General features: G+C 30.1%; 6 protein-coding genes and 2 pseudogenes across 8 annotated transcripts in view, besides 3 other annotated features; 1 reads left to right on the top strand and 7 right to left on the bottom strand.

Moving 5' to 3' along the window:
- The window catches only part of TVAGG3_0548690 (uncharacterized protein), a gene marked incomplete at both ends in the record, with an annotated part of 1,659 nt that extends 82 nt beyond the window's left edge, over positions 1-1,577 (bottom strand). The window contains one exon of the mRNA XM_001315395.2: positions 1-1,577. This exon is cut by the window's left edge and continues 82 nt beyond it. Coding sequence (XP_001315430.2) covers positions 1-1,577 — 1,577 coding nt within the window.
- A 437-nt stretch (positions 1,578-2,014) lies between these two features.
- Positions 2,015-4,440: a mobile genetic element.
- On the top strand, positions 3,473-4,006 carry TVAGG3_0548680 (uncharacterized protein; the record flags this gene model as incomplete). Its single annotated transcript, XM_001315393.1, has 1 exon — positions 3,473-4,006. The coding sequence occupies one exon, from the start codon at positions 3,473-3,475 to the stop codon at positions 4,004-4,006; it is 534 nt and encodes a 177-aa protein (XP_001315428.1).
- A 1,149-nt stretch (positions 4,441-5,589) lies between the features above and the next one.
- Positions 5,590-8,019: a mobile genetic element.
- TVAGG3_0548660 lies at positions 6,028-6,440 on the bottom strand (annotated as a pseudogene). The gene has a single exon. A coding segment is annotated over exon 1 (413 nt).
- Positions 6,882-7,254, bottom strand: TVAGG3_0548650 (zebrafish ch211-108c17.2-related family; the record flags this gene model as incomplete). Its single annotated transcript, XM_001325376.2, has 1 exon — positions 6,882-7,254. A coding segment is annotated over one exon (373 nt), but the record flags the coding sequence as incomplete, so codon positions are not given.
- An 837-nt stretch (positions 8,020-8,856) lies between the features above and the next one.
- Positions 8,857-10,159: a mobile genetic element.
- On the bottom strand, positions 8,937-10,063 carry TVAGG3_0548620 (annotated as a pseudogene). The gene has a single exon. A coding segment is annotated over exon 1 (1,127 nt).
- A 3,813-nt stretch (positions 10,160-13,972) lies between the features above and the next one.
- Positions 13,973-15,919, bottom strand: TVAGG3_0548600 (beclin 1 family; the record flags this gene model as incomplete). Its single annotated transcript, XM_001315389.1, has 1 exon — positions 14,192-15,286. The coding sequence occupies one exon, from the start codon at positions 15,284-15,286 to the stop codon at positions 14,192-14,194; it is 1,095 nt and encodes a 364-aa protein (XP_001315424.1).
- A 1,000-nt stretch (positions 15,920-16,919) lies between these two features.
- On the bottom strand, positions 16,920-17,720 carry TVAGG3_0548590 (uncharacterized protein; the record flags this gene model as incomplete). Its single annotated transcript, XM_001280507.2, has 1 exon — positions 16,920-17,720. The coding sequence occupies one exon, from the start codon at positions 17,718-17,720 to the stop codon at positions 16,920-16,922; it is 801 nt and encodes a 266-aa protein (XP_001280508.2).
- A 6,817-nt stretch (positions 17,721-24,537) lies between these two features.
- TVAGG3_0548580 (armadillo (ARM) repeat-containing protein family) lies at positions 24,538-26,553 on the bottom strand (the record flags this gene model as incomplete). Its single annotated transcript, XM_001315388.1, has 1 exon — positions 24,538-26,553. The coding sequence occupies one exon, from the start codon at positions 26,551-26,553 to the stop codon at positions 24,538-24,540; it is 2,016 nt and encodes a 671-aa protein (XP_001315423.1).
- Positions 26,554-26,637: the final 84 nt, after the last annotated feature.

Here is a 26,637-nt window from a genome sequence, read left to right as displayed (position 1 = left end):
AAGCGATACAGGTGATGGGTTTCAGGATGTTTAGACCTTAAAAGCAGAAATGTTGAGACCATTGTTGTGATTGGATTCGAGTAAGTTTCCAAATGAGTTAATCTTACAGCATCTGTGGCTGTATCAACAAGAACTCGAGCAGTATTAACATATGAAGTAATTTTAGATAAATCATCATCAGCAGCATGGACACCTTCTATTGCTTGTAAGATTGGGTCCATGTTGATCTTAGGAAGGCAAAAGCCATATGATTCTTGATGAATATATGTTTTTGTTCTTTTGTATGCAGCTTTTTCAATAAGATCTTTCTTACCCAGATACATGTGACAAATTTCGCCAATTGTTCCTTCCAACTTCAATTTTCCTTCGTTGCGACCGATTAAGTTATTTACTTTGATCACTGTTGGAACAACAATTTCTTCGTTAATTTGAATTGTTGTTTCTGTATTGCCAACAGAAACTCCACCTAGCTTTTGGCTTTGACTAGTTGTTAAAACTGTGGTACTTAGTCCTTTTCCACATTTTAATTCCAAATCGCCATCAAATTCAACTGTATCACATAAAATTATGTTGTTTGTAACAATTGATTGTTGAGTTTGTAATTTTACTAACCTGCCTTTTAATATGGGTGATTTTGGAATGGGAATACATTTAAAATGATGATTTAATTGATTATGCAATTCATTGGTGAAGACTTGCAGAGAACTTGTCTTTATTGCGCGATAAATTATATCATTACCTGCAATACGATCTGTTCCATATTCGATAATTTCACCATTCGGAGTATCAACAATGATATCTTCTAATGCTTCGTATGATGCAGTTATAGGTCTTGAAATTTGATGAAGCCATCCTGGTGGTTCTTGTAATTCAACATTATATGGGTATAGAGCGCCGGTTTTATTGGTTGCTTCATCAACAATGTTTCCTTCTGATCTTCTGACAATATTCTTCGCTTTGATAATACCCATATTATTTATGATACCTTTCTTGCCAATTAAAACAACATCCCCATCAACTATGATTTTGCATTGATCTGTAAAGATATTATACCATTCAATAGTTCGCTCGAAGTTAGGAATTTTTAACCAACGCATGTCTCTTAAACTTCCATTAATGAAATTCCTGTCCATGATCCTAATGAAATCTTCTGAACAAATGGAAATGTTTTGAGCTTGGATGCCATGGGAAACTTTAATTACAACTTCTCCATTTGCATTAATTTTGAGATCATTACAAATTATTTTTTGTGCTTCTTTGAACAATGATATTGGAATCATTAAGAATGGTTTTCTTGATTTCTCATTAGTATTATGATCAAAGATTGTAAAATCTTGTGAATACGTTATAACTGCATTTTCTTGATTATCAGGATTATTTCTGACTTCGATGGATGTTGTTTCAATTTTTTCGAGTAGATTTAATTTTTCATTGTTATCATTAATAAACCCATGATCTGGCCGAAGAAGGAATTCAATTGCTTTAGCAGCAATCATATCTGGAACACTGCGAACAAATCTTTCAACTTGATTTGATCCTTGGACAACTACATTTTCCGAATTGATTGATGAAACCATAGTGTCTAAAACACTAATAGTATCATCCTGATCATTTTGTAAAAACTGTGGAGCTTCTTATAACATAAATGATATTGAATTTGCAAATGCATTAATATCAAAAATTTATGCAACTTGAGGAATTGGCCTTGGAAGCGGTGGATTATGAAAATTTGGATTCACACAAAGAAAAGAATATACTTTTGGTCGAATGTAATGAAAATCATGTGGAGGAGCTTCTGGTTCACCATTATAAAGTTCAATTTTATTTTCTGTTTCAATCAGGATTTCATTTGCTTCAATATGCAAATCTTTCATATCAACGTGTTTGATATCAAAATAGGCAAATTCATCTGTCTTGATATTACCTTTTCCAATTAATTCATCTCCTGAAATCGAAATTGGATTCTTTGAAATGATATTTCCGATTGAATCTATGGATTTAATTTCTAATTTAAGGATGGGCACTCATTAGGGTGATGAAAAAAATCAAGTCTAGCAAAGTCAATATATTAAAAACAGTGAAGACTATTATATAGCATTATAGTGCACAAGCTCAAATATTTAATGATGCATTTCTCGAACTTATTTTATTTATAAGTTAACCTTGAAACATGAATTTTAGTATATCATGAGCATATTTTTTTTCTAATTTTGCAATACTTATAATATCATACCAGGATTCATGTGGAAGTCTAATATTTGGTATATAATATTCTTACAATAAATGTATTAATTCAATTATATTCAAAATGATGGGTCGCAATTTTTACTGAAATTGCAAATTTAATTTCAACAATGAAATTATTGTTTAAAAAAAATAGCACAACAGCAAGATGGACAATCATATATAGAATTATAATGCTCCATATAATGCTTTGATTTGATGCGTATATAATGTTATTTTTCGAACATCTTTGTAAAAAATTGATTTTTGTAATTTTTGAAAAAATTCGATTTTATTTCGAGATTTCCTCTATAGGTGAAGTATATTGAACAATATTCCTATGGGAGAAAATAATTGTAAGTATGAGTACTTTCATTAATACTATGGGTGCCATGGTTATCGCTCAAACGATCAAGTTATATCTCGATTGCGTAAATTGAAATTTTGCTATTTTCTAAATTCACGGCAACAACATTCTTTTATCCTGATCGTACATCACAATATTTGAATGTGCGACCATTTGTTCAAGAAACCGTCAAGTTATTCTTCATTTTTCATGCCGCGGCGAACAAAAGCAGTTGCAAAGCGTATAAAGAACTTAGTTCAAAGCGCGAAAAATAGGGTAGAGCCATATGTCGTCAACACTGTTGAATTTGTGCTATCTGTATTATTGAGCGGCGCTACATTTTGCCAATCAGAATTTCAATTCATGCTGAATAACATCAAAGTTCCGTCAGAAGCTACATTTCATCGAGTCCAAGAAAAGGTTGGTCGTGTTATCATAGAAGTTGCCAGAGAATCTGTTAATTATTGGAAATCTCGAATGAGAAAATGTTCGGGACTTTTGTTTGACGGTTCTTGGAGTCAGAGAAGAAATGCAATGTTTTGCTATGTACAATTTGTAGAAGAGAAACTCAAAAAAATTGTAGATTGGGAAGTGATATCTAAATCTTTTAAAAATTTCAAAGGTAATTTCAACGGAAAATCAAATGAAATGGAATTTGAAGGCTTAAAAAGAATGCTGAAGCGTTGGAATAATGAAAAACGTGTAAATTTTTTTGTGCATGATGGCGATGTCAAAATTGTTTCTACAATCAAAAATACGTTCAAAGGTATCAGAGAATACAGAGATCCTGGACATTTTCTTAACAATATACAGAAAAAGCTCAAACTGCCAGAATTCAGAATCTTATCTAGCATTTCAAAGAATTTATTGCGTTGGCTTAGGCAACTTCTCAATGACACACATATGTCAATTAAAACAAAGAAGTTTTTATGGTTGAATTCCGCTAAACATTATGCCGGAAATCATAAATTTTGTCCAGATCCTGAAAAATGCAAGATGATTAAACCATGGAAATATGCAAAAAATAAAACTGCTATAAAAACACTTAAAAAATTCCTCGAAGATACCGTAAAAATCTTTGATATGGTAAAAAAGATTCATTCAACTCAAGTAGTTGAATCGATAAACCATATCAAAGCAATGCTTGCTAATAAAAATATTAATTGGCATGCTTCTTGGCCAATTAGGATGGCAGTCACAATATTGCATTTCAATGAAAGTATGTTTGAAACGATTGTAGCAATAAGATACAGGTTAAATTTACCAACAATGCCAGAAATGATGAACAGATATTTCAGAATGTATGATACAACAAAAGATTTAATCAAAGCATTCAAAAATTCAAAGCAAGTTCAAAAAAAGTTTGCGGCATTAAGAGTTATAAAGAGAGGTCTTCAAGCTACCGATGATCGTATTACTCTTAAATCACATAAATAATTATTAAATTTATTTCACCCTCAAAACATCATAATCTTGCACCTTCTTTGAATAAACACTTTCACCTTCTATTTTTAATTAATGTTTTTTAATTGTCCAAAATTTTTAGATTATATAAGATATAATTTTTTATAAAAGTATTATTTTCTAAAAGATAAGTATATATTCTTAATCACAAAACCTAGCATTTTATCATATCTATATATCAGCTTCCTAAATATAATACTCATATAGTTAGTATGATTTTAATGTTTTTGAACATGAAACGAAAATATGATTACAATCATATAACATAATGGAGTTATTGATATAACTTATATGCATGATACATTAAGAAGTCTTCCAACAATATAGATATAGTTGTAGATTCCTATGATTCCTTTTATATTGTGAGATAATAACATTTTTATGCTGTCAGGAGCCTATGAGTGCCCTTATAAAATCATTCGTAATAGAGCAGATAATGGTGGAATGGCAAGATTATTTAAAGTTACATCTGAAGAACGAAGAAATTGTAAAATTAATTGATAATTCTGTACGAACATATCAAAACTTATGCTGTTATAACATATTAGTGATAAACCATTGCAGCAAAGGTGATAATCTTCGTTATGATTCTGAAATATTGAAAATAATTGCAATGTATACTCGTCTGTGTTTTCTTCTGCGAATTTCTTGAGGAGTTGAAATGATTGAGAAGAGATTTCCGAATTTCCAGATGAAGCATTTGATAAAATTTCAGCAAAATCCATTCTGAAAATTGGCTCCGAAATTTATTAAAGGTTTGATAGGAAAATAATATATATTTCAAAGTAATTTAATACTAGTAGTAGGATATGACGGGTTTAGTGACTTTTTTTGTTACATCTATATATAGACGATGCATTAAAATATATTTATTTATAAATCATTAAAAAAATTAACATTAATTTTAAAATAATTTATTTTTTTATCTTTTATAAAAGAAGCTATATATAGATGATGTCAGATACTCCGCGATTAATTAAACATTGTTTAAATCCTGAATGGGTTAAACTTCAATTTAAAAATGAAGATTGTGAATTATTAAATGAATATGAAAGCCAAAATAAGCTAATGAGGTATAAATATAATGATAAAGAATATTTAATTTCATGGAATCAATGGAGTCATAATCAAAGACCTCATAAACGAGAAGAAGAAATTGAAAATAATGAAATGGAAATCATTGATGACATTAAAGAGGATGGAATTCCTAAATTTTGTAGAAAAACCTTTAGAACTAAGTTAGGAGCATATAAACGTAGAGTATTAAATCCTGAATATCTTAAACATCAATTTAAAAAGGAAGACTGTGAATTATTAAACGCTAATGAATATGAAAATGCTAAATCAAAACTGAGATATAAATATATTGGAAGTGATGAAAGGTGTAAAGATAAAGATAAAGTTTATTCAGTTTCATATAATAACTGGCACACGTTAGGGATAAGAAAACATTTAGGAGATTATGGGAAATGTTCTGAATTCTTTAAATCTAGTATATACGAGAGAGTAAAAGAAATTAGAAATAATTATTTTCATGAATAAAAAATAAACTTTAAGGATGGGCACTCATAGGCTCCTGACAGCATAAAAATGTTATTATCTCACAATATAAAAGGAATCATAGGAATCTACAACTATATCTATATTGTTGGAAGACTTCTTAATGTATCATGCATATAAGTTATATCAATAACTCCATTATGTTATATGATTGTAATCATATTTTCGTTTCATGTTCAAAAACATTAAAATCATACTAACTATATGAGTATTATATTTAGGAAGCTGATATATAGATATGATAAAATGCTAGGTTTTGTGATTAAGAATATATACTTATCTTTTAGAAAATAATACTTTTATAAAAAATTATATCTTATATAATCTAAAAATTTTGGACAATTAAAAAACATTAATTAAAAATAGAAGGTGAAAGTGTTTATTCAAAGAAGGTGCAAGATTATGATGTTTTGAGGGTGAAATAAATTTAATAATTATTTATGTGATTTAAGAGTAATACGATCATCGGTAGCTTGAAGACCTCTCTTTATAACTCTTAATGCCGCAAACTTTTTTTGAACTTGCTTTGAATTTTTGAATGCTTTGATTAAATCTTTTGTTGTATCATACATTCTGAAATATCTGTTCATCATTTCTGGCATTGTTGGTAAATTTAACCTGTATCTTATTGCTACAATCGTTTCAAACATACTTTCATTGAAATGCAATATTGTGACTGCCATCCTAATTGGCCAAGAAGCATGCCAATTAATATTTTTATTAGCAAGCATTGCTTTGATATGGTTTATCGATTCAACTACTTGAGTTGAATGAATCTTTTTTACCATATCAAAGATTTTTACGGTATCTTCGAGGAATTTTTTAAGTGTTTTTATAGCAGTTTTATTTTTTGCATATTTCCATGGTTTAATCATCTTGCATTTTTCAGGATCTGGACAAAATTTATGATTTCCGGCATAATGTTTAGCGGAATTCAACCATAAAAACTTCTTTGTTTTAATTGACATATGTGTGTCATTGAGAAGTTGCCTAAGCCAACGCAATAAATTCTTTGAAATGCTAGATAAGATTCTGAATTCTGGCAGTTTGAGCTTTTTCTGTATATTGTTAAGAAAATGTCCAGGATCTCTGTATTCTCTGATACCTTTGAACGTATTTTTGATTGTAGAAACAATTTTGACATCGCCATCATGCACAAAAAAATTTACACGTTTTTCATTATTCCAACGCTTCAGCATTCTTTTTAAGCCTTCAAATTCCATTTCATTTGATTTTCCGTTGAAATTACCTTTGAAATTTTTAAAAGATTTAGATATCACTTCCCAATCTACAATTTTTTTGAGTTTCTCTTCTACAAATTGTACATAGCAAAACATTGCATTTCTTCTCTGACTCCAAGAACCGTCAAACAAAAGTCCCGAACATTTTCTCATTCGAGATTTCCAATAATTAACAGATTCTCTGGCAACTTCTATGATAACACGACCAACCTTTTCTTGGACTCGATGAAATGTAGCTTCTGACGGAACTTTGATGTTATTCAGCATGAATTGAAATTCTGATTGGCAAAATGTAGCGCCGCTCAATAATACAGATAGCACAAATTCAACAGTGTTGACGACATATGGCTCTACCCTATTTTTCGCGCTTTGAACTAAGTTCTTTATACGCTTTGCAACTGCTTTTGTTCGCCGCGGCATGAAAAATGAAGAATAACTTGACGGTTTCTTGAACAAATGGTCGCACATTCAAATATTGTGATGTACGATCAGGATAAAAGAATGTTGTTGCCGTGAATTTAGAAAATAGCAAAATTTCAATTTACGCAATCGAGATATAACTTGATCGTTTGAGCGATAACCATGGCACCCATAGTATTAATGAAAGTACTCATACTTACAATTATTTTCTCCCATAGGAATATTGTTCAATATACTTCACCTATAGAGGAAATCTCGAAATAAAATCGAATTTTTTCAAAAATTACAAAAATCAATTTTTTACAAAGATGTTCGAAAAATAACATTATATACGCATCAAATCAAAGCATTATATGGAGCATTATAATTCTATATATGATTGTCCATCTTGCTGTTGTGCTATTTTTTTTAAACAATAATTTCATTGTTGAAATTAAATTTGCAATTTCAGTAAAAATTGCGACCCATCATTTTGAATATAATTGAATTAATACATTTATTGTAAGAATATTATATACCAAATATTAGACTTCCACATGAATCCTGGTATGATATTATAAGTATTGCAAAATTAGAAAAAAAATATGCTCATGATATACTAAAATTCATGTTTCAAGGTTAACTTATAAATAAAATAAGTTCGAGAAATGCATCATTAAATATTTGAGCTTGTGCACTATAATGCTATATAATAGTCTTCACTGTTTTTAATATATTGACTTTGCTAGACTTGATTTTTTTCATCACCCTAATGAGTGCCCATCCTTAATACTCTCTGGAGTAACAATAGTTCCTCTATGAAGAGAATAATGTGGAAAGGCCGTGTTATCGCTTTCTCCATTAATCAATTTGGAACTTTTAATATAAATTGAACCGTCTGATGCAATAAATCCTGTTTTATTTTCAATCAAATTTTCGTTGAAAACATTTAGTTGTTGACGGCCGTACAAAACTGCATTTTTTAGCCAAATGTCTTTGCATTCAAGATTCATTTTGCCAAGTGCCATAAACGATGTATATATCTGAGAAACATCTTTATCAAGTATTGCTTTGCCTTCTTGAAGTGGAATTAAATCAGTGGAACCAAGTCGTAATGATTCTGCTTTAATTTTGGCATCCCCGAAAATTTGTGCAATTCCAGAATTCGAAAGAATGGATTTGCCATCAAAAACAAATGATTTCCCAATTTTGATAATTCCATTTAAAACAAAATCATGTGAATGTATTTCAAGGTTAGTTATGAGATTAGTTCCTTCTGTATTCAGGTTGTTGCTGAAGAATAAAATTTTCGAGAGTAATTTGCAATTCTGAAGGAAAATATTATCAGAATAAATTTCTACTGAATCACAATGCTCAATATTTGGGAACTTTTCATCTATTAAATAATTCGAATTCTTTCCAAATTCTAATATCAATGTTTTGGCTTGAATATTTCCAGACAAATTTGGGAAATTGCCGATTGAAGAGACATCGATGTCGAGGGAACCTTTCGTGATAAGATTTCCATATAGCTCCAGCTTACCTATCTTCATTTTGGAACTTTCTTCCATTTCTATTGTAAAATTCTTATGGCAGATGATATGAGGTCCATTTTCCTTAATATAGGGTGTCCAAAGGTGTGTTTAGCACAAACCTGAATACTGCGAATAGAAATAAACAAGTTACATATATATAAAGTTTATTTAAATATAATCACCATTGGATTCAATCACGCGTTCGCAGCGATCGATCCAGGCTTGAAAGACACGCTTTAAATCATCATGAGAAAATTGCTCAAATTGCTCTCTTACAAAATTTTCAAGATCATCTGGACTCGCGAATTCGCGTCCTTCAGCTCTCTTTTTTAGCGTGCCGAATAAATAAAAGTCAGAGGGTGCAATATCAGGTGAATAAATTGGGTTTGGAACAACTTTGACATTGTTTTCCACCAAGTAATTCATTACCTTATGACTTTTGTGAACTCTTGAATTATCAAAATGAATTGCAAACTTTTGTTTTTGTTGTTTGGATTTCTCAAACTCATCAGAATTGATAATTTGAGTAAGAACATTGTCAATTAGATACTGAGCATTCATCGTATTAGGTTTTTGAAGAATATCAATTGCGATGATGCCATTCACGCCCCAAAAAACCGACAACATCATCATTGGTGTGTCAATTTTTTTCTTCGGGAATGTTTGCGGATTTTCATCCTTCGGGATCCACATGATTTTGGCTTCTGTTGCATATTGAAACCAAGACTCGTCCCCTGTTACTAAAAGCGAAACTTCTTGGATTGATACGCACCCAATATAGAGAGGAGCTCTTTCGAAGATTGGACTCTAGATTTTTTTTGAACTGAATTAAGGTTGTGCGGAACCCAACGTGTATACGCTAGTTTGTAGTTCAAATAATTGTGCAGATAATAACTGACTGTTGTACGTGGTATCTTTGTCATCTCCTCTATCCTTCTGAGTGATGCTCTTGGGTCTTCATCTAGCGCTTGAAGAATTGCTTTGATTTTTCTTTGATCCGGCGATTTTTTGTCAATTTTTATGATGGGCGCCTTTTTGTTCATGAAGTGATACATCCTAACATGATACGTTACAGTGGAATAGCTAGGAGCATCCATACCGAAGCATTTTACCAATGTCTCGTAGATTTTTTTACAGTCTTTGCATTTTTTTGCAAGAGCGAGGATGTTTTCTTTATGATTCATTAAAAAAATGAAAAAAATCCCGCCAAAATTTCCCGCGAAACCGCCTCTTGTCTCAAAATTCATTTTATATCCCGGCATGGCGCCAAAATACAACATACTCATCATATACATATATTCATATTTTTTATTATATATTTATAATCAGCATATATCTCCTTTAATAGTCTCATATAGAGCGCTGTGCTAAACGCACCTTTGGACACCCTATACTAATAACTGATTCATCTATTTCTTTATGGATTACTTTAACGAAAATGTTTCCATAATTGATAACAGATTTAAGCGAATTGAATATACGAGATGGACTGACAAGGGCTTCACCGTGATTAGTGAGCGTACTAAGAGAAGGAAACTCATTTCCTTTGTTCAAATAGACTTTTGCGCCTTCTTTGATGGTCATGGAGTTAATATTTGGGAAATAATCTCCAATATGCACTTCTCCTTCTAATTCTAATTCACCATGAATCTCACCATAGTATGTTTTTGATTCAAGAATGAGTTTAGCTTGAGGCTCGTTAATAAAGGATTCCAGAGTTGGTGATGAACTGAACATTGATGCTTCACCACGATTCACAATTGATTTAAGACCTTGAATGATTGATGTTTTAAAAATGTATAGCTTCGAAGATTCATATACTTCAATATTATGAACAGTATGGAATGTTGCATTAATGTTGAGTGAAGATTTAACTCTAATTCCTTTGCAATTGATATGAATTCTCCATTCATCAGGGTGATTTGGATTCTTGATGTATTTGTTTACTTTTTCATATCTCTCTCCGATGTAATCACAAATTTCATCTTCGAGAGCAAGCGATAATATTTCATTTGAAACTTCAATATTTCCAGCATTCATAATTGATGCTTTTTTACCTAATAAGGAAATGTTATTATCAACATATAATGCTCCATAGTTTATGAAGACTCCGTAGATCTCAACATTTTTAAATATATTAAATGAATTTGCTTGTACAAGGTTTAACATTTTAACATTAACTCCTTCAATATTCGTTGAAATTGTCGTTGATTTGCATAAAAATTGGAATGTGTTTGTGACAATAGAAGATCCTTTTGATAATTCCAATTGGTTGCCATCAAAAACAATTTGATTCTTTGAGCGGAACATGCCTTCATTGATATTATTGCACAGACAATTCATGTACAAATTGGATTTGCCGTCCAAAACACCAAAGTTTTTGATATCAGCAGATGTAAAAATTTCTAAATTCTGAAAATTAATCAATCCATGATTGATCACGTACGATGAAACAATCTTTTGAACTTCTTTGATGCTTGATTCTTTACCATTGAAAAGATATGTTACATTGTCAAGTAACTTGGTTGTAAAAGAACCAAAGTTTAAAATTGATGAGCCTCTACAATAAACATTTTCAACATTCATTGTACCAAGGCTATAAACAATACTATTATTAAGAAGAAGTTCGTGCGCTTTGAATTCGGAACCTTCTGTCATTAAAAAGCATGTGATACTTCCTTTATTATTATCGACAGGAACAATCTGAAGAGAGTCCATTTCAACAATGGATTCTTTGAATAAGATAACACCTTGAGATGAAATGTCCATTTGATTAACAACTGCTCTGAAAAGAATAACTTGGTATGGAGCAATAACCGCGATTTTAAGGGATTCAATATTATGATTCCCTTCTATGGCAAGATTTCCGTCATTTGAAACAACTATATTTCCAATTTCTGGTAAAGAAACCATGTAACCATGAGATGATTGTGTCTGAATAATTAATGGGCTTCCATCAATATCGACTTTAACTGCCACATCATCCAGAATTTCATGTATTTGGGCTGATCCTACAGTTTTTAATTCTTCATTAAATGAAGTGACATTGCAATCAAGAATAACAGTGTATTGACCTTCAGACCAATGCCGTATGTTTAAGTGAAATACGGGCTCACCAAACTTTTCATCGATATATACTGATAGATGGATGATATAGTCTGGATGAGTCATTAAATATGAATGAAAAATTCAAAACTAAACTGTTTGTTTCAATTTTCAATAAAAATTCCACGAAAACGAAGATCTAAACGACAGATTTCAAAATAAATAAGATAAACAGAATCAGTAGGCCCCAAATATGAATGATATGATCTTAGTTTGAAAAGTTACTAAAAGAATAAAAAGATTTGTGAATTATGTTTTAATTTCAATAATTTTTATCAATTAATTATCATGTTATGATTTATATATCAAATTTAATTTCAAATATAAGTAAATCAATGATAAAATAATAGAAATTCTATAGGATATGCTGGTTATTTTCCATTTAATTCATGTGTAAACTTTACCATTTCAGTGTTATTGCTCAAATTCATTGAATGAATGAATATTGATTAAGAATTTATCCAAAACTTCATAAATCACTGATGATTTAAGCAATTTAACAAAAATAATCAAAATTCTACGATCAAGAAATTCCAAATTTTTTCTAAATTCAGCATTTTGAAAGTATTTTTAACAAAATTTCGAAATATTTTCATGATTTCAGAAATTTTTTAGAAATTTTCCATCTCAAAACTAATCAAATTACTTCAAATCTGCCAATTTCATGCAATATTGGAACTATTTCAACAGATTTAAAGCTCATATAAAAATAATTGTAAATATCTTCTTTATTACGGAGAATTTATCACACGATATAACATGTGCATACTAAAATCAGCATATTACATTGTAGTTGTTCATTTTTGTTCAATGGATATTGATTACTCATACTAACGTATTCATTGAATCAAAGATCAAAGGATATTACTGACAATCAGTGATATAAAATAATTAAACCAATTAAAATATCTCTCGTTTCTTTATTTAAACTCATATCTTTCGATTAAATTTACAATTTCATAATTTTAGCATTTTAATGCAATTAAATTAGTACCAAATTATTACACCCTCCGATTCATTTCAAACCGCCCCAAACATTTTCAACTATTTTACAATTTACATCATATTTTTTACAATTATCGAATTTTTATCAGATTTAGCATATTGACGATAAAATTTATCGAAATATAAAAGCGTGTTACTTACTAATCAGAGTTTTTCGCGATTCATATTTCAATTTACAAATCCAAGCATTGCTTTTCGTTTTCAAACATCAATTACTGCACTAAAATCATCTGCTTATACAAATCATAAAAAAATTTAAATACGATTGAATATTATTTTTATTTCGCGATTTATTTACAAATTTGCAGCTCACTCATATGAAATTTTTCGAAGTAGTGAGTTTTCCTTGTTTAATTTCTTAAATTATGAATAAAAATTTATTTTTATTAAAATTCTACTTATAAAACTACTTTTTAACCATAAACACAGTCATATATCATATACCATAAATATGTGAAACTAGTCGCAAGTATTTTACTTCATATTGCGATACTTTTTTGATTCGAATCTTATTCTCATTATAAAATTATTGAATTTAACATATTATTGATGGCAGATGCAATATATTGCCTATGAATTTTATGCCCTTAACTTAAATTGTATTATAATTCCCTTATATCAATCAAATTATCTTAATTCAGTTAGCATATTTATATAATATACTATTTTAATTAGTTAATTCATATTCATATGCTCTGAGCTATCTATCATATCAATTTCAGAAGTGAAATTCAACTCCTTCATGCCAAAATCAATATCCTATGGGTCTATCGTCATAATCGGAACGATTTTCGGGAAAAACATCAAAAGACGATTATTTTTCGGGAAAAACGTTTCTTCCCTTGGTGGTGATATAAGTTCTTATTTTCATCAATTTTGAATGAAGACCGTTTATTTTTGAGAAGTTTAGGTAGGAATCACAAAGCGTGCCAATGAAGGAAGAATGTAATTGAAAATATGTGTAGGAATATGATGACAAGGTAAATTTAAATGATTTAAAGAATTTATAATTGATTTAAAGAAGCTTCCTTCATTCAGATGTGCTTGCGCAGTCAATTAATGAATCATGCTAATGCATAAAGTTATTCTTAGAAAACATGTCAAGATTTCATATTTTCTGACTGTTTTATTGAAATGAGTTTTACAAAACAAGAGATGATTAAAAAATCAGAACATATGGAAAGAAAAACACGCATTGTTTAATACAATTCAATTGAAATTAACATAATATAAGAAATTAAAATAAATCTATAAAAATACAATAATATAGAGATCAAAAATGGATTATGGAATAAGAAAATCAGAAATTTTGCCTATTTTTGATTTTGAGATTTCTGATATTGAATTAAAGAACATCTAAGTCCCTGAACTTGGGCCGACTTCAGGTTGGCCAGCAGGTATTTCATAGCCAAAGTCCATTTCTCTGGATGCTTCAGCTCGTACTCGTATGACTCACCTCCGATTGTTTTGTCCTTTGGCTTAATAAGGAATGGAGGCCTCGGCTGTCCTGAGTCAAAGAATACAAAAACATGGGAGAATACGCTCATTATTATGTCCATGGCTTCATTGAATCTTTTGACCGATTTTTTATGCTTTAGATCAAAAGCTGTAAGCGTATACTCATGATCGTGTATTTTAAATGTCATTTCTGGCCCGAGATGGATTTCAAATATGTAAGCTTTTGTAATTGATAAATAATAATTCAGAATTTGGCATAATAGCATCAAACCTGAGTTTATTTCTTCTAATGGAACCGGTGTTGGAGTTTGCGTTCCAAGCCGAAGCTCGTTTATAGTTCCATAATGTCCATTCGAGCTAATTACAAAAGTAGTACATGCAACGAAGGTATTAACTTTCAAATTTTCGTTAGGATTTTGCCGTAGCATCAATGTATCGGGAGCTTTACTTCGAAAAGATTCATCTCTTGGAATACTTGGAGATAAAGTTTCAATTCTTACATCGGAGCCTGCCGAAGATGATTCAAAAACTTCTCTATAGACTTGAATTTCTTTTTTAAGCTTTTCTGTTTTATGTTTCAGTTGTTTTATTATATCAAGCGATACATTTGGCATATTTTTTGATAATGGATCAGATTCGTACTTAAGGTAGTCTCTTTGGCAATTTATCTGTTCGAGTTTTAAATTTGCGCACTTGTTACAAATAGGAAAATCTGCTTGTTCGCGTTTTTGAAAGATTTCCTTATCTTCAAGGAATTGGTCATAATACTCCCACTTAAAATCTTTCCCACAATGAAGTTGAATACGACGAGGTGTTTTGGTTGAAAAAGTTTGGCGTCTGTGGTTGCGAAATGCGGCATTCCAGTTAAGTTCAGTAGCAATACACAATTTCCTGCAACGAGAGCATACAAAAAGAGCATTTGGAAGATGCTTCTGAGGCGATTCTTCCATAAAAAAAAAATAAAGGTAGTCTCACGAAAATACGTTATTTTCCCGATGCCTTGGAAGCAGCTTTGCAGGTTACCCGTAAGGTAACCAGTAGAAGTTTCTGAGCAAGGATGAAGAAGATTAAAGAGCCTTTTTATTGCAAACGCTATATTTGTAAGTGTCTTTGTAGAACTTCTCATAAATTCAAAGATTTCCAAAAACGATTTTTTCGATTTTGATATAATAAATGATATTTAAACAAATTATAGATGTGTTTGCAATTAAAAAAATCCGAGTTAACTACAATATCTTCAATTTTTGTCGTTCACTTTTTCATGTCATACTGATAGCAAGAATACTCACCCAATTTGGTTACACTTCATGATAGTTTGAAGTAAAAAAAGGCCACAGTTTTTTTTATTTGATATCGTTATCTAAATTTTGTACAGAAATGAAATAAATTATAATATGAAACGTGTGTTATTATGCTTATTGGGAAACAATCCAATACTTATGTCTGAAGGAAATGATTATTTCTACGAGATTTTTCATATTCAGCTAATAATGCTATCAAAATCAAATAACAATAAAAAGTTATTTTGTACATAATGTAACTTAATCTTTAATACTATATAGAACTTCGAAATACGACTAAACGGTGCGAGTTACGCGATTAAATACCTTTTTTTCGATCGAAACTTGAAAGTGAGGATAACTCAATGGGTAGGGGTATGGGTTCGACTTTTTCTATTGGGCAACTATTTTTTTCTTTTCATTGTTTCAGCATTTTTTTATGCGATTATGCATAATTATTTGATTTCCTATTCAAATAAATAAATTTTTAGAATATTTAAATTTATAGCTCCCTACATTAATATAAAGTGTTCGAATAGTTCATATATAGTTTCTTTAAAATAATTTGTTTCATTTTAAATTGGTTTGGCACAATGCTTGACATAACATGCACAAAGCTATGCCATTTTAAAATATGTATATCAATCAAGCCGATTAAGTCCATCCTAAACGAAAATCATCGATACTCATGAATTTATGATAGTCGTTCTTGATATAATTGCGCGTTTTAAAAAAATGCTTACTTTTGAACACAGAACTTATCTATCCATATTTATCAATGAAAGTTTATAAGATGCATTAATGACAAAACCTTACTTTATCAATTATAATCTTATCGTAAATTTCAAACTACAATACTGTGGGGCAAATATTAAATAACCACTATGTTGCGGATTTTATGTAAGTCTGCAAACTGTAAAATGTAATTAAACACAAATAAAAAAAAATGTAAATTTTAATCGAGAAATTTAGCAATCTTGAAAGCCTTGATCGGCATCTTTTACAAGATGTCAGTAATGCATATTCAATAACTATGAAAATCTAGCCAAGCATGGATTTTTTTCGAAAAAAAATTATATTAAATTTCATTTTTCATTCTTTATACAAGTTTTAACCTTTGGTGCAATTATATCCTATCGCAAATGCATTATTGACGTTATTACTTGGATACTTCTTCATAACGCTAAATCTTCAAATTAGTTATGTGTTTGTTACTAATAGAAGTTGGAAAGGTATTAAAAAAGGAAATGTTAATAAATATACATGTTTAATTAAAAAACAAACAAGAATAAATTAAATAATTTTATTTCTTAGGAAAGTCTAAGTTTTGTAATAGATAAATTGCTTTTTGTGTCTCTTCTTCATCAATTTCTGGATGTTGATTCTCAGGTGGCGGACTAATTAAAACATCATGGGCAATATCAAACCCTTGTTTTAGTTCGTTGGCAGAAGGAAAATGATCTTCTTGTATTGGCGTTATTAATGATTGAAAATCATCAGTTGATTCTGCATTTTGGGAATTTTCCAAATTTTCATTTGGAAAATTTGAATTTTGAGATTGAATTCCTTGAGATGTAGAATCTGTAGTTGTAGAGTTTTCTGTAGAAGAAGAGGAATTTGAGTTTGCGAATTGTAGTATGTCATTGAAATTCTCATAAAGAGGTGTTTTGGCCATCGGCACTTTTTGTAACTGTGTTTCGTATGCTTGAGATGGGCAATAGCCCCTATTTTCTGAAAAAGGAACTGGAGCTTTTATTTCAATAATTTGATCCAGTTTTTGTCTTAAAATTTCCACTCCATTACGCGGAAAATCTTTGCTGTAAGGTTCAAAAACACTTAATGGTTGTGTGTGATTGTATTTTATTAATCTTCCCCAAACTGAAAATACCTGATCTTCGTGCCAACCAACTAAATACATAAGATCGGTCGTAATACTGGCAATATCTTCATCTGTGAATATATATTGGGACTTAATATCTTCTGGCATCTCCTCGACATTTGCCATATTTGCTCCTGAATTATCAAGTCTGCATTCTGACACAAGACGATCAAAATTTTGTTCACGGTAGGTTTGGTTCATTACCAAATGCGCTCCCGCACTCATCAAATCTTTAACTTCTTTTTTTGAATGCGCAAATTTTCGGAATAAGGCAAATAAATGTTCAACCGGAAGGGTTGTGAGATGTTGAAAATTTATATTCGGGAATTCCTCTAAAAATCCATAAAGAGTGAGAAGAGATGTCGCCATTTTCAGAAGATGCATTCTTCTGGCAAAAAGATAACCTTTGAATTTGAGACGATGATCTGGTGTCTCTATATTAGGAAGTCTATCAGTGACTCCGACCACATCTTGCAATCTGAGAAAGAAATGCAAGATGAAAAAAGCAAGTTTGAACATTGACAATCTTGCTTCAACTGGTAATATGGTATTTCGGACTCCCTCAAACCAAAGTGCAAGTGGAAGGAGCCAAGTTGCTTCAGTGTAGCAATTATTATCTAGCATATCCTTGACGGTTTGAACGTTAAAGATTGTTACAGGATATTTGTCATTGAGTGTGGTAGACTTATCACAGTTGTTAATTGCATCTCCAAGTTTGGAAAATAATCTAATTTTTGTAATATCGACGTGCAGCGTTGGATCATAAGGTTGCAAAAAGATTAACTTATTGGGGAAAATTAATAACGTTCTGAGGTTTTTGCCTATATGAACGACGTCCGCGATGAAGATAATCTTAAGATCTTGGAATTTTGCACTTTTAAGGACTTCTACTAATCCATCAAAGCCAGTAACTAGGCTGTACCAATGGTGAAAGAATATCTGATAAACAAAATCGTAAGATTTGTCACCATCAGTTGTAAAAACTGGAACATTCAGTGTTTTCTGAACTGTAGCAATGTAATCCAAGATTTCACTCATAATTCCAGATGCAAGACCATTTGTATGTTGTATTATATGCAAACATATTGATGGACCTTTGCAATCTAATGGCATCAAATATAATGCAAATAAGTCCTCGATTTGATCGTCATGGCCGGACTTCTTCCATAATTTGCCTGTGATTGCATCTATTCCAATGCAAAAATGGCATTGTTCACGTAATTCCTCATCTGTATATGGATATAATTCCCTGAATCTGAGGAATACTGGGAGTGAAGATGATTTTGAAAGCAAAAGTTCCTTCCATGCTGCAATATCTTTACCAAAGACTCGAAATAGAGTTGCTTTTGATGGCAACATAAGTTTCTGTCTTGCCAACAAATATTCTGAGGGTTGTTTGCAATACAACATAAAGGCAAATTGAAGTGTCTCCGCATAGTATCGTCGGCTCTTTGAGTTTGGAAAATTTAAATTATATAACATGTTATTAATGATAACACACGTTAATTTATCTGCAAACGGAGGGTACTTAAATAATGGGGTATAATCATCTAATAATATTTCGCTTAAACTCAAGGATTCATCACCATTTGTTTCATCTTCATCTTGATCATCAGAATCATCTTCATTGTCATTGAGAGTTTCAAGATCTGCCTTTTCTGCTTCTTGTTCTAATTCGTCTGCAGTTCCATCTTGTATTTTTCTTTGTTCATTGATTTTTTTCATTTGCAGAGATCTTTGATAGCTTAGAGCACGGTTTTTGGAAGCTGCAATCATTGATTTAATAGTATTCTCTTGTAATAGTTTTGATTGATTGGGACTTGTTTGATAATCTGCGATATTATTATAAATAACACCAGGAAGTTTTTCTTTAATAAGCTTTTCAAGCTTCTTAAATGTGGCAATATCTACACATGATAAATTAATTTCTATCTTCTCACGGTTCATAATGATTTGTGGGAAAATGATTAAGTGGCCGAACACTTAAAGCATTTCTTTTTCGTTTTATATCAAAACAGATTTAGATAGCTTAAAACAATATAGTTTACTCATAAATACATCTTGATAATTCACTTCTTCAATTTTCATAATCTTATATCCTGACCTATATCCTCTTATAAACCATATTTCTACTGAGATCTTCTTAAAGCATCTTTTTATCCCTATCTACGCCTCGAAACCCTATTTTTCCAGCGGAATATGAATCTTCGGGTCTCGCTGATTCGATTTCTGCAGTCAGATCGTAAAAATACCCACTACATAGCCTGATAATCTCAATTTAAGTTCCTTAATTTTTTTGAAAAAAAAATTAAAACTCCCTTATCATGCTCATTTTTACGAATTTCATTTTTCCTTTAAGTTTAAAATATACGCTTTTTAGCATGTTTATAATACATTTTCAATTTACATTTACATTTTTATTTTTGAATTGTTTATTTATATTTCCGTTTGAACAATAATATTTATTGAAAATTGTGAGAGAAACGGATATAATAAAAAACACCATACAACAAAATTCACTTTTTTTCATACTTACGCGGATCACTCCTTTTCGGCCCAATATGCCGGAAATGATAAAACTCTCAGATCTAGTTGCTAAGATCCAAACTCTCGACTCTCAAATCTACTTCCTCAGATCTTGTTGCTAAGATCTAAACTCTCGACTCTCAAATCTACTTCCTCAGATCTTGTTGCTAAGATCCAAACTCTCGACTCTCAAATCTACTTCCTCAGATCTTGTTGCTAACATCCAAACTCTCGACTCTCAAATCTACTTCCTCAGATCTTGTTGCTAAGATCTACTTCCTCAGATCTTTTTGATAAGATCTACTTTTAATGTTTAAGCACTCAGATCTCATTTTTAAAATATCTGCACCAAATTCTTACATCTGATAATTTTCATGTGTAACCAATGTTTCCCAATCCCTTTGCCATACCCTACTAATCGCAAATTCATTCCCTTTAATTTTGTATTAAATTTAAATTCCAATCTTAATTTCTACATTATTTATGCTAACCCTTTAAATTTTGTTCTTATTTATTCACCCTCAGATACAAATTTATTTAGAATGTATTCCTCTGAGGTCTATATTTGTATTCGAAAATAAAATCTTTAAAACTCTCTAAGTTATCATTTTCTCTTCAGATATCTAATATTTTTCTAATGACATAACTACTTTGGACGCATATCCAAATTCCAAAAAAAATATGGAAAAAATAAAAATGAAATTGAAAAATACAATTTTTGATATGTAAAAAGAGATTTTGAAAAAAATTGGGAAAAAGAGTATCTAATAAAATTGTTTGAGATCTATGTAGACATAGTTTTTACAGTAAAAAATCAATAATATTGAAATTGATCTGAATATATCTTTTTTTTTTAGTTTGAATGCATTAATCTCAAAGCATTTGATAAAATACTGGTTTTATTTCAAAATTCTAAATAATTTGTAATTAGATCTTTATGATGTAATTTAATTTTAAACAAGTACAGATAAAGTGAATCATAATAAAGGTGATCTATATTGCTTAAGTAAAATTGAGTATAATAGATCGATCTTAGCAACAAGATCTGAGGAAGTAGATTTGAGAGTCGAGAGTTTGGATGTTAGCAACAAGATCTGAGGAAGTAGATTTGAGAGTCGAGAGTTTGGATCTTAGCAACTAGATCTGAGAGTTTTATCATTTCCGGCATATTGGGCCGAAAAGGAGTGATCCGCGTAAGTATGAAAAAAAGTGAATTTTGTTGTATGGTGTTTTTTATTATATCCGTTTCTCTCACAATTTTCAATAAATATTATTGTTCAAACGGAAATATAAATAAACAATTCAAAAATAAAAATGTAAATGTAAATTGAAAATGTATTATAAACATGCTAAAAAGCGTATATTTTAAACTTAAAGGAAAAATGAAATTCGTAAAAATGAGCATGATAAGGGAGTTTTAATTTTTTTTTCAAAAAAATTAAGGAACTTAAATTGAGATTATCAGGCTATGTAGTGGGTATTTTTACGATCTGACTGCAGAAATCGAATCAGCGAGACCCGAAGATTCATATTCCGCTGGAAAAATAGGGTTTCGAGGCGTAGATAGGGATAAAAAGATGCTTTAAGAAGATCTCAGTAGAAATATGGTTTATAAGAGGATATAGGTCAGGATATAAGATTATGAAAATTGAAGAAGTGAATTATCAAGATGTATTTATGAGTAAACTATATTGTTTTAAGCTATCTAAATCTGTTTTGATATAAATTAAAGCGTATACTTATGCAAAATGCGAAATTTAAATTAATACTTTTTTTGCTATTTGGACACAAAGCTAACAATCCATCTAATAAATGACGTATACCTAGCGAGATGAAGCATTTTAACATGAAAGACAAGAAAATCTGATTACTTGTGTTGAAAGTTTCTGTATTTCGTCTTCTTCCAAACACAGCGTTCAGATGCAGAAGAAAATGCAGCCGTAATGACGCAAAAAGACACTAAAATAAATTGGAGAATTTCTGTAAAGTTTTTACTGAGCTTTGTTATTGAACCCGAATTTGTTGCTGAGTGACAGGATATTAAATCTACGACATTCATGAGTAATTGTTATCAATTTGTCAATAAATTATGTTGAAGATGGTTTAAATGTCTTCGAAGGCATGAAATTAGATCCTAAATCTGTTTGAGTTAATAAAAGAGAACAAATGTTGAAAGAGTTGTCATATTGCCTACAAAATTTTCAAACATTTGCATTGAGACAATGTGAAAAAATGATGTCCAAAATACTTGTACTAAAATATTTTTAATTTGAATCATAACAAGGAAAAACAATAATGGCAGAATAAGAAAAAAAAAGTGTGTCACGATTTCACCCGGAAATCCGACGGTTGTTTAAGAGTAAGCACTTTTGGCACCTACTCGAAAAAAAAAGATGTTATGATTTGAACAGTTGCCTTTTAGATTCAAAAAGAGCATAGTGTTCCCAACAACTACACTACCTTCCTTTCCAATAAAAAGCTGAATAATTAGTATTTAATGAATTCTCCAGCTTGGGGATTTGCGGCTTTTTCAAAATCTGTTATGATAGTTCTATATAGCAATTGATATATAATATGTTTTTTATAATCAAATAATTTTTTAGTCCAGATAAATTTTTTAAAATTTCAAAGTCTTTCCATTCTACTAACGCTCTTCATATCCATATTCTTTACCATATATGTAATATAACGCCTTATTTTAATTCCCATGTTTACGATTTATTTGTCGAAAAACTGTCTTGCCCATTAACATCTCGGAAAAATTTTCGACTTTTTGAATGGCCGTTTTCAAGATCTCAAAAACTGTGGGATATTTTTTACAAAGCTAATCGACATTTATTTACCACATATATGTACTATACAATGCACCTGGTTTCATCGAATTTTTACCGTCAGTTTTCTCGTGAGACTACCTTTAAAAAAATTGAAATCAGAAAAAAAATTTTTCAAATTAAAAATTTCCCAATTATACTCCAATACTTCTTCAATAATCAACTCTTATGTAATAAATGTTTTTTCAGTCACTTTTTCCAGTAATGGAATCGTGGAATTTACGAATCCGACAATTTTCTAAGGATATGACAATTATATGACATTGATCTGATTTACATGATTTGACATGTAAAATTCTAAAATTGAAGCGAGATTTACAAATTTGAATAATGTTTAATACATTATTGATTAAAATAAGCTATTAAGAAAGATTTTATAATTTTTAATGATTTTGTAGATAACCTCAAAATGAATCAAAAATTCGTTCCTTCTTTTCAACTTGATGCCTGAACAAGACCAAGAGAAGGATATAGCAGAATCATATTTTATGTTCCCTGAATTACTTTCCTTTTACAAAAGGCTGACAATAACAGCAGGTTTTATTTCAATTTGTGTTTTGTTAGCGCATTATTGGCTCGAAACAATAGTCATTTATGCTATGTACCATGTATTGGTTAACTCTGAGTCTGCAATACATAATTCTTGCAAAGAATTAAAACATAGTGAACAAGTTTCTTTAAGTTCTAGATTTATTAATAAAATTTATGGTTTCGGCGACGTAATTTGTTCATATGTATGTGGAACAATTTTATATTTCTCAATTGGAAAACCGTACGATTTATTTGGAGCTCTGATAAATTCAGTTCTCATGTCATTCTGCGTCCTATTCTTAATAGGAGCAATGAAATCAATAGCAATTGGCTTTCAATTTTTCAGAAAATGCGATATCGAAAATGGAAGTATCGGATTACTGACAAATATGTCTATTATAATACGTTTTATACTTGTTACTCCGGTTTGGGTTTGCTATTTATCTGGAGTACCCCAAAATTCTATACCAAAAAATTTAATTTTTTACACTTCAATTTATATAATAACAAAAATAATAGATTTAATAATATTATGCTATACTTTATCGCAACAATGCGTTCAATTCTTTAGATCTGTGCTGATTAGTTACAAAGGAGATGGAGAATGTCAGCATTGCAAGTGTAAAGGCAAAAATCTGTACATGGCTCAATGTGGACATGTAATGTGCATGGATTGCATCGATAGATCTAGAAGAGTGGCTGCTAAATGCGCTCTTTGTGAGTATAATATCCCAAGAAAATGGACTTCCTTATACAAATATGGAGATTTGGAAGAGTATTTGATATATTTTGTTGTTTGATATTAAAAATTATCTGTCTTATAAATAAATATTTTGCAAATTTTTGTGATCACAAATAAATATAGTAAAATCTAAATGCTTTTTAATATATTAGTGCCAAACATTTTACATGTTGATTGAAAATGAAATAAAACAAAATTAAGTTCAATATTGATTTTGTTTTTGAGTTCATACAATTGATAATAGTAAATATTTTGCTATTTTGTCTCAGTTATGAATATAATCTTACAAAATTTCGAATTTACTCTTTATTATTGATAAAAAAAATTAAATATTTAAATATATCTACTTTATTATAATTAAAATCAATATACATCAAGCAGTTAAATATAATTAATGGATGTAAGCGATTCACTAATATGTTATTGTAATTTCTCCATCAGAGTATTCGATATTGCTCTCGAAATCAAATATTCTCTGTTCATTGCAATAGTTAATTAATTCCTGTAATTCATCTGGGTTATTTTCTGTATAATATTTATAAATTATTGTCAAAACGTTTCCATTTTGGAGATCATCAGGAATAACCTTTTCATCTCCAAGCTTTTCAGCAATGGCAATAAAAATCTGAGTTTTTGGTTCGCAATATAAAAATACTGAAGATAAAACAGTCATTGCTTCATCCATGCACATAATAGACTGGCAAACAGTATTAAGCATAGCTCTAGCAATAGTTTCGCCATTACAATCTTCAGATTTGTAATTACTTCCAAAATTAACAACAAGGATTCTAATTAGGTCCAAAAGATCATGGTAATTGATATCAGATAAATCGTCATCCTTCGAATTATCTTTTTCTATCATAATTTCCAAAACATTTTTCATTGGAACAGTTTCGTCCTCTACAAGTTCGAAAAGATAAGGTCTGTATTGCTTATTCCCAACTATTGCTGAAATTAGACGAATAGAAATTGTATTATTCGCAAAATTTTCATGAAAATATATTTCCTTAATTAGATCGAGAGGAACTTCAAAATTCGTCTTAGAAATGATTGAAACAATGAAATTTGAGAATACTAAATACCAAATAAGATTATCAATAAAATTATTTTCCAAAATTTGATTATATACGGAATTGACGTAATCCAAACTTAATATTTCAAGGGTTTTGGAAGCAAAATGAGCTAGTGAGCATAATAAAAGCTCATTCTTATTACTTTCATAAAATTCAAAAATAATTGGAATTTTTTCCTGGAAAAATTGCGTATTTCCGAATTTTTCGAACAAAGATGAGATAAGATACAATAAGCTTTCAATTTCGAACCAATTTTCAGCCTGATTTATTGTTTCCCATAATACATTAAATAAATCTTCTGAATTCTCAGGAGAAGCAATCTTTTGGATGAACAAATATACATAACATCGTACTGTGAGGATTTTGTTATCATCTGGAGCCTCATAAGTGTTTCCATAAAAAACTGCTGGATTATTTACGAAATCGTTTTCATATTCCGAAATATTAGCACAATGAATCAATATAAGTAATATACTGTTCAATTTCTCTAGCCAGATCTTCTGTAAAGCTGAAAAATTCTTATTTATGATTTTCAAAATCTGGAACAACAATTCAGGTACTTCTTTAAACTTCTCTACTAATACTTCTAAATTTTCATGGATGAACTCAATTATATTTTTGATAGCTACCTGATTTTGTACTCCAAATAAATAAATTTCATAATAAAAATTAAGTATTGATAAAAATACGTCACAAGTATCAGTTGTTAATTCCTTTTCATATAGTATATGTAATGAGTAAATAAAAACAGGATTTTCTCCCAAATTGAATTCATGAAATTGCGGACTCTGGAAAAATCCATGTATTTCATTATAAATAGTGCAAAGAATTGTACAAGAAAGCTGTTCTTGCTGTAAATATTCAGCAGTTGTCTGGAAAAATACTTCTACTGCTTCTTCTTTATTTCCGTCACAGAATGCTATCTTGTCATCTCTTAATATGCGTGATATTATTGAAAATGAATGGAATGCTCTCTCAACTGTATCGGGATCTTTAGATTTTTCAATGAAATATTGTAATATAGCGACGCTTGTAAATTCATACTTTTGAGAGATTTTGAAGTATAGTTGTAACAACTCTTCATATATGTCTGGTGTTGAATAGTAAATTTCCAAAATAGGATTAAACAATAAAGGATATTGACCGGATTTATCGAAATATCCCTTTTTGCAAATGCGTGCAATGTTAGATATTGCATATGTAATAAGTTTTTGATCATATTCGGATTGTTTTTGAATAATAATAAGCAATTTCTCTAAAGTCTCATAATGAGGAAGGAATTCGGCAGCCAGCTCATATTGATCCGCAATGTTCTCCTCATAAATTGACTTTAAACGCTCAATAAACTCTTCCATTTTTGAAAAATGAATGTCAAAATTTATATCAAGAAAACTGTTTTATTAATTCAATTTTAAAATTCTTTTCAATGGAAAAAAATA

Source organism: Trichomonas vaginalis, chromosome II, assembly GCF_026262505.1.
Source record: "Trichomonas vaginalis G3 chromosome II, whole genome shotgun sequence".
NCBI classification, from domain to species: Eukaryota; Parabasalia; order Trichomonadida; family Trichomonadidae; genus Trichomonas; species Trichomonas vaginalis.
Note: the sequence above shows the minus strand (reverse complement) of the source record. Positions and strands in the feature narration are given on the sequence as shown.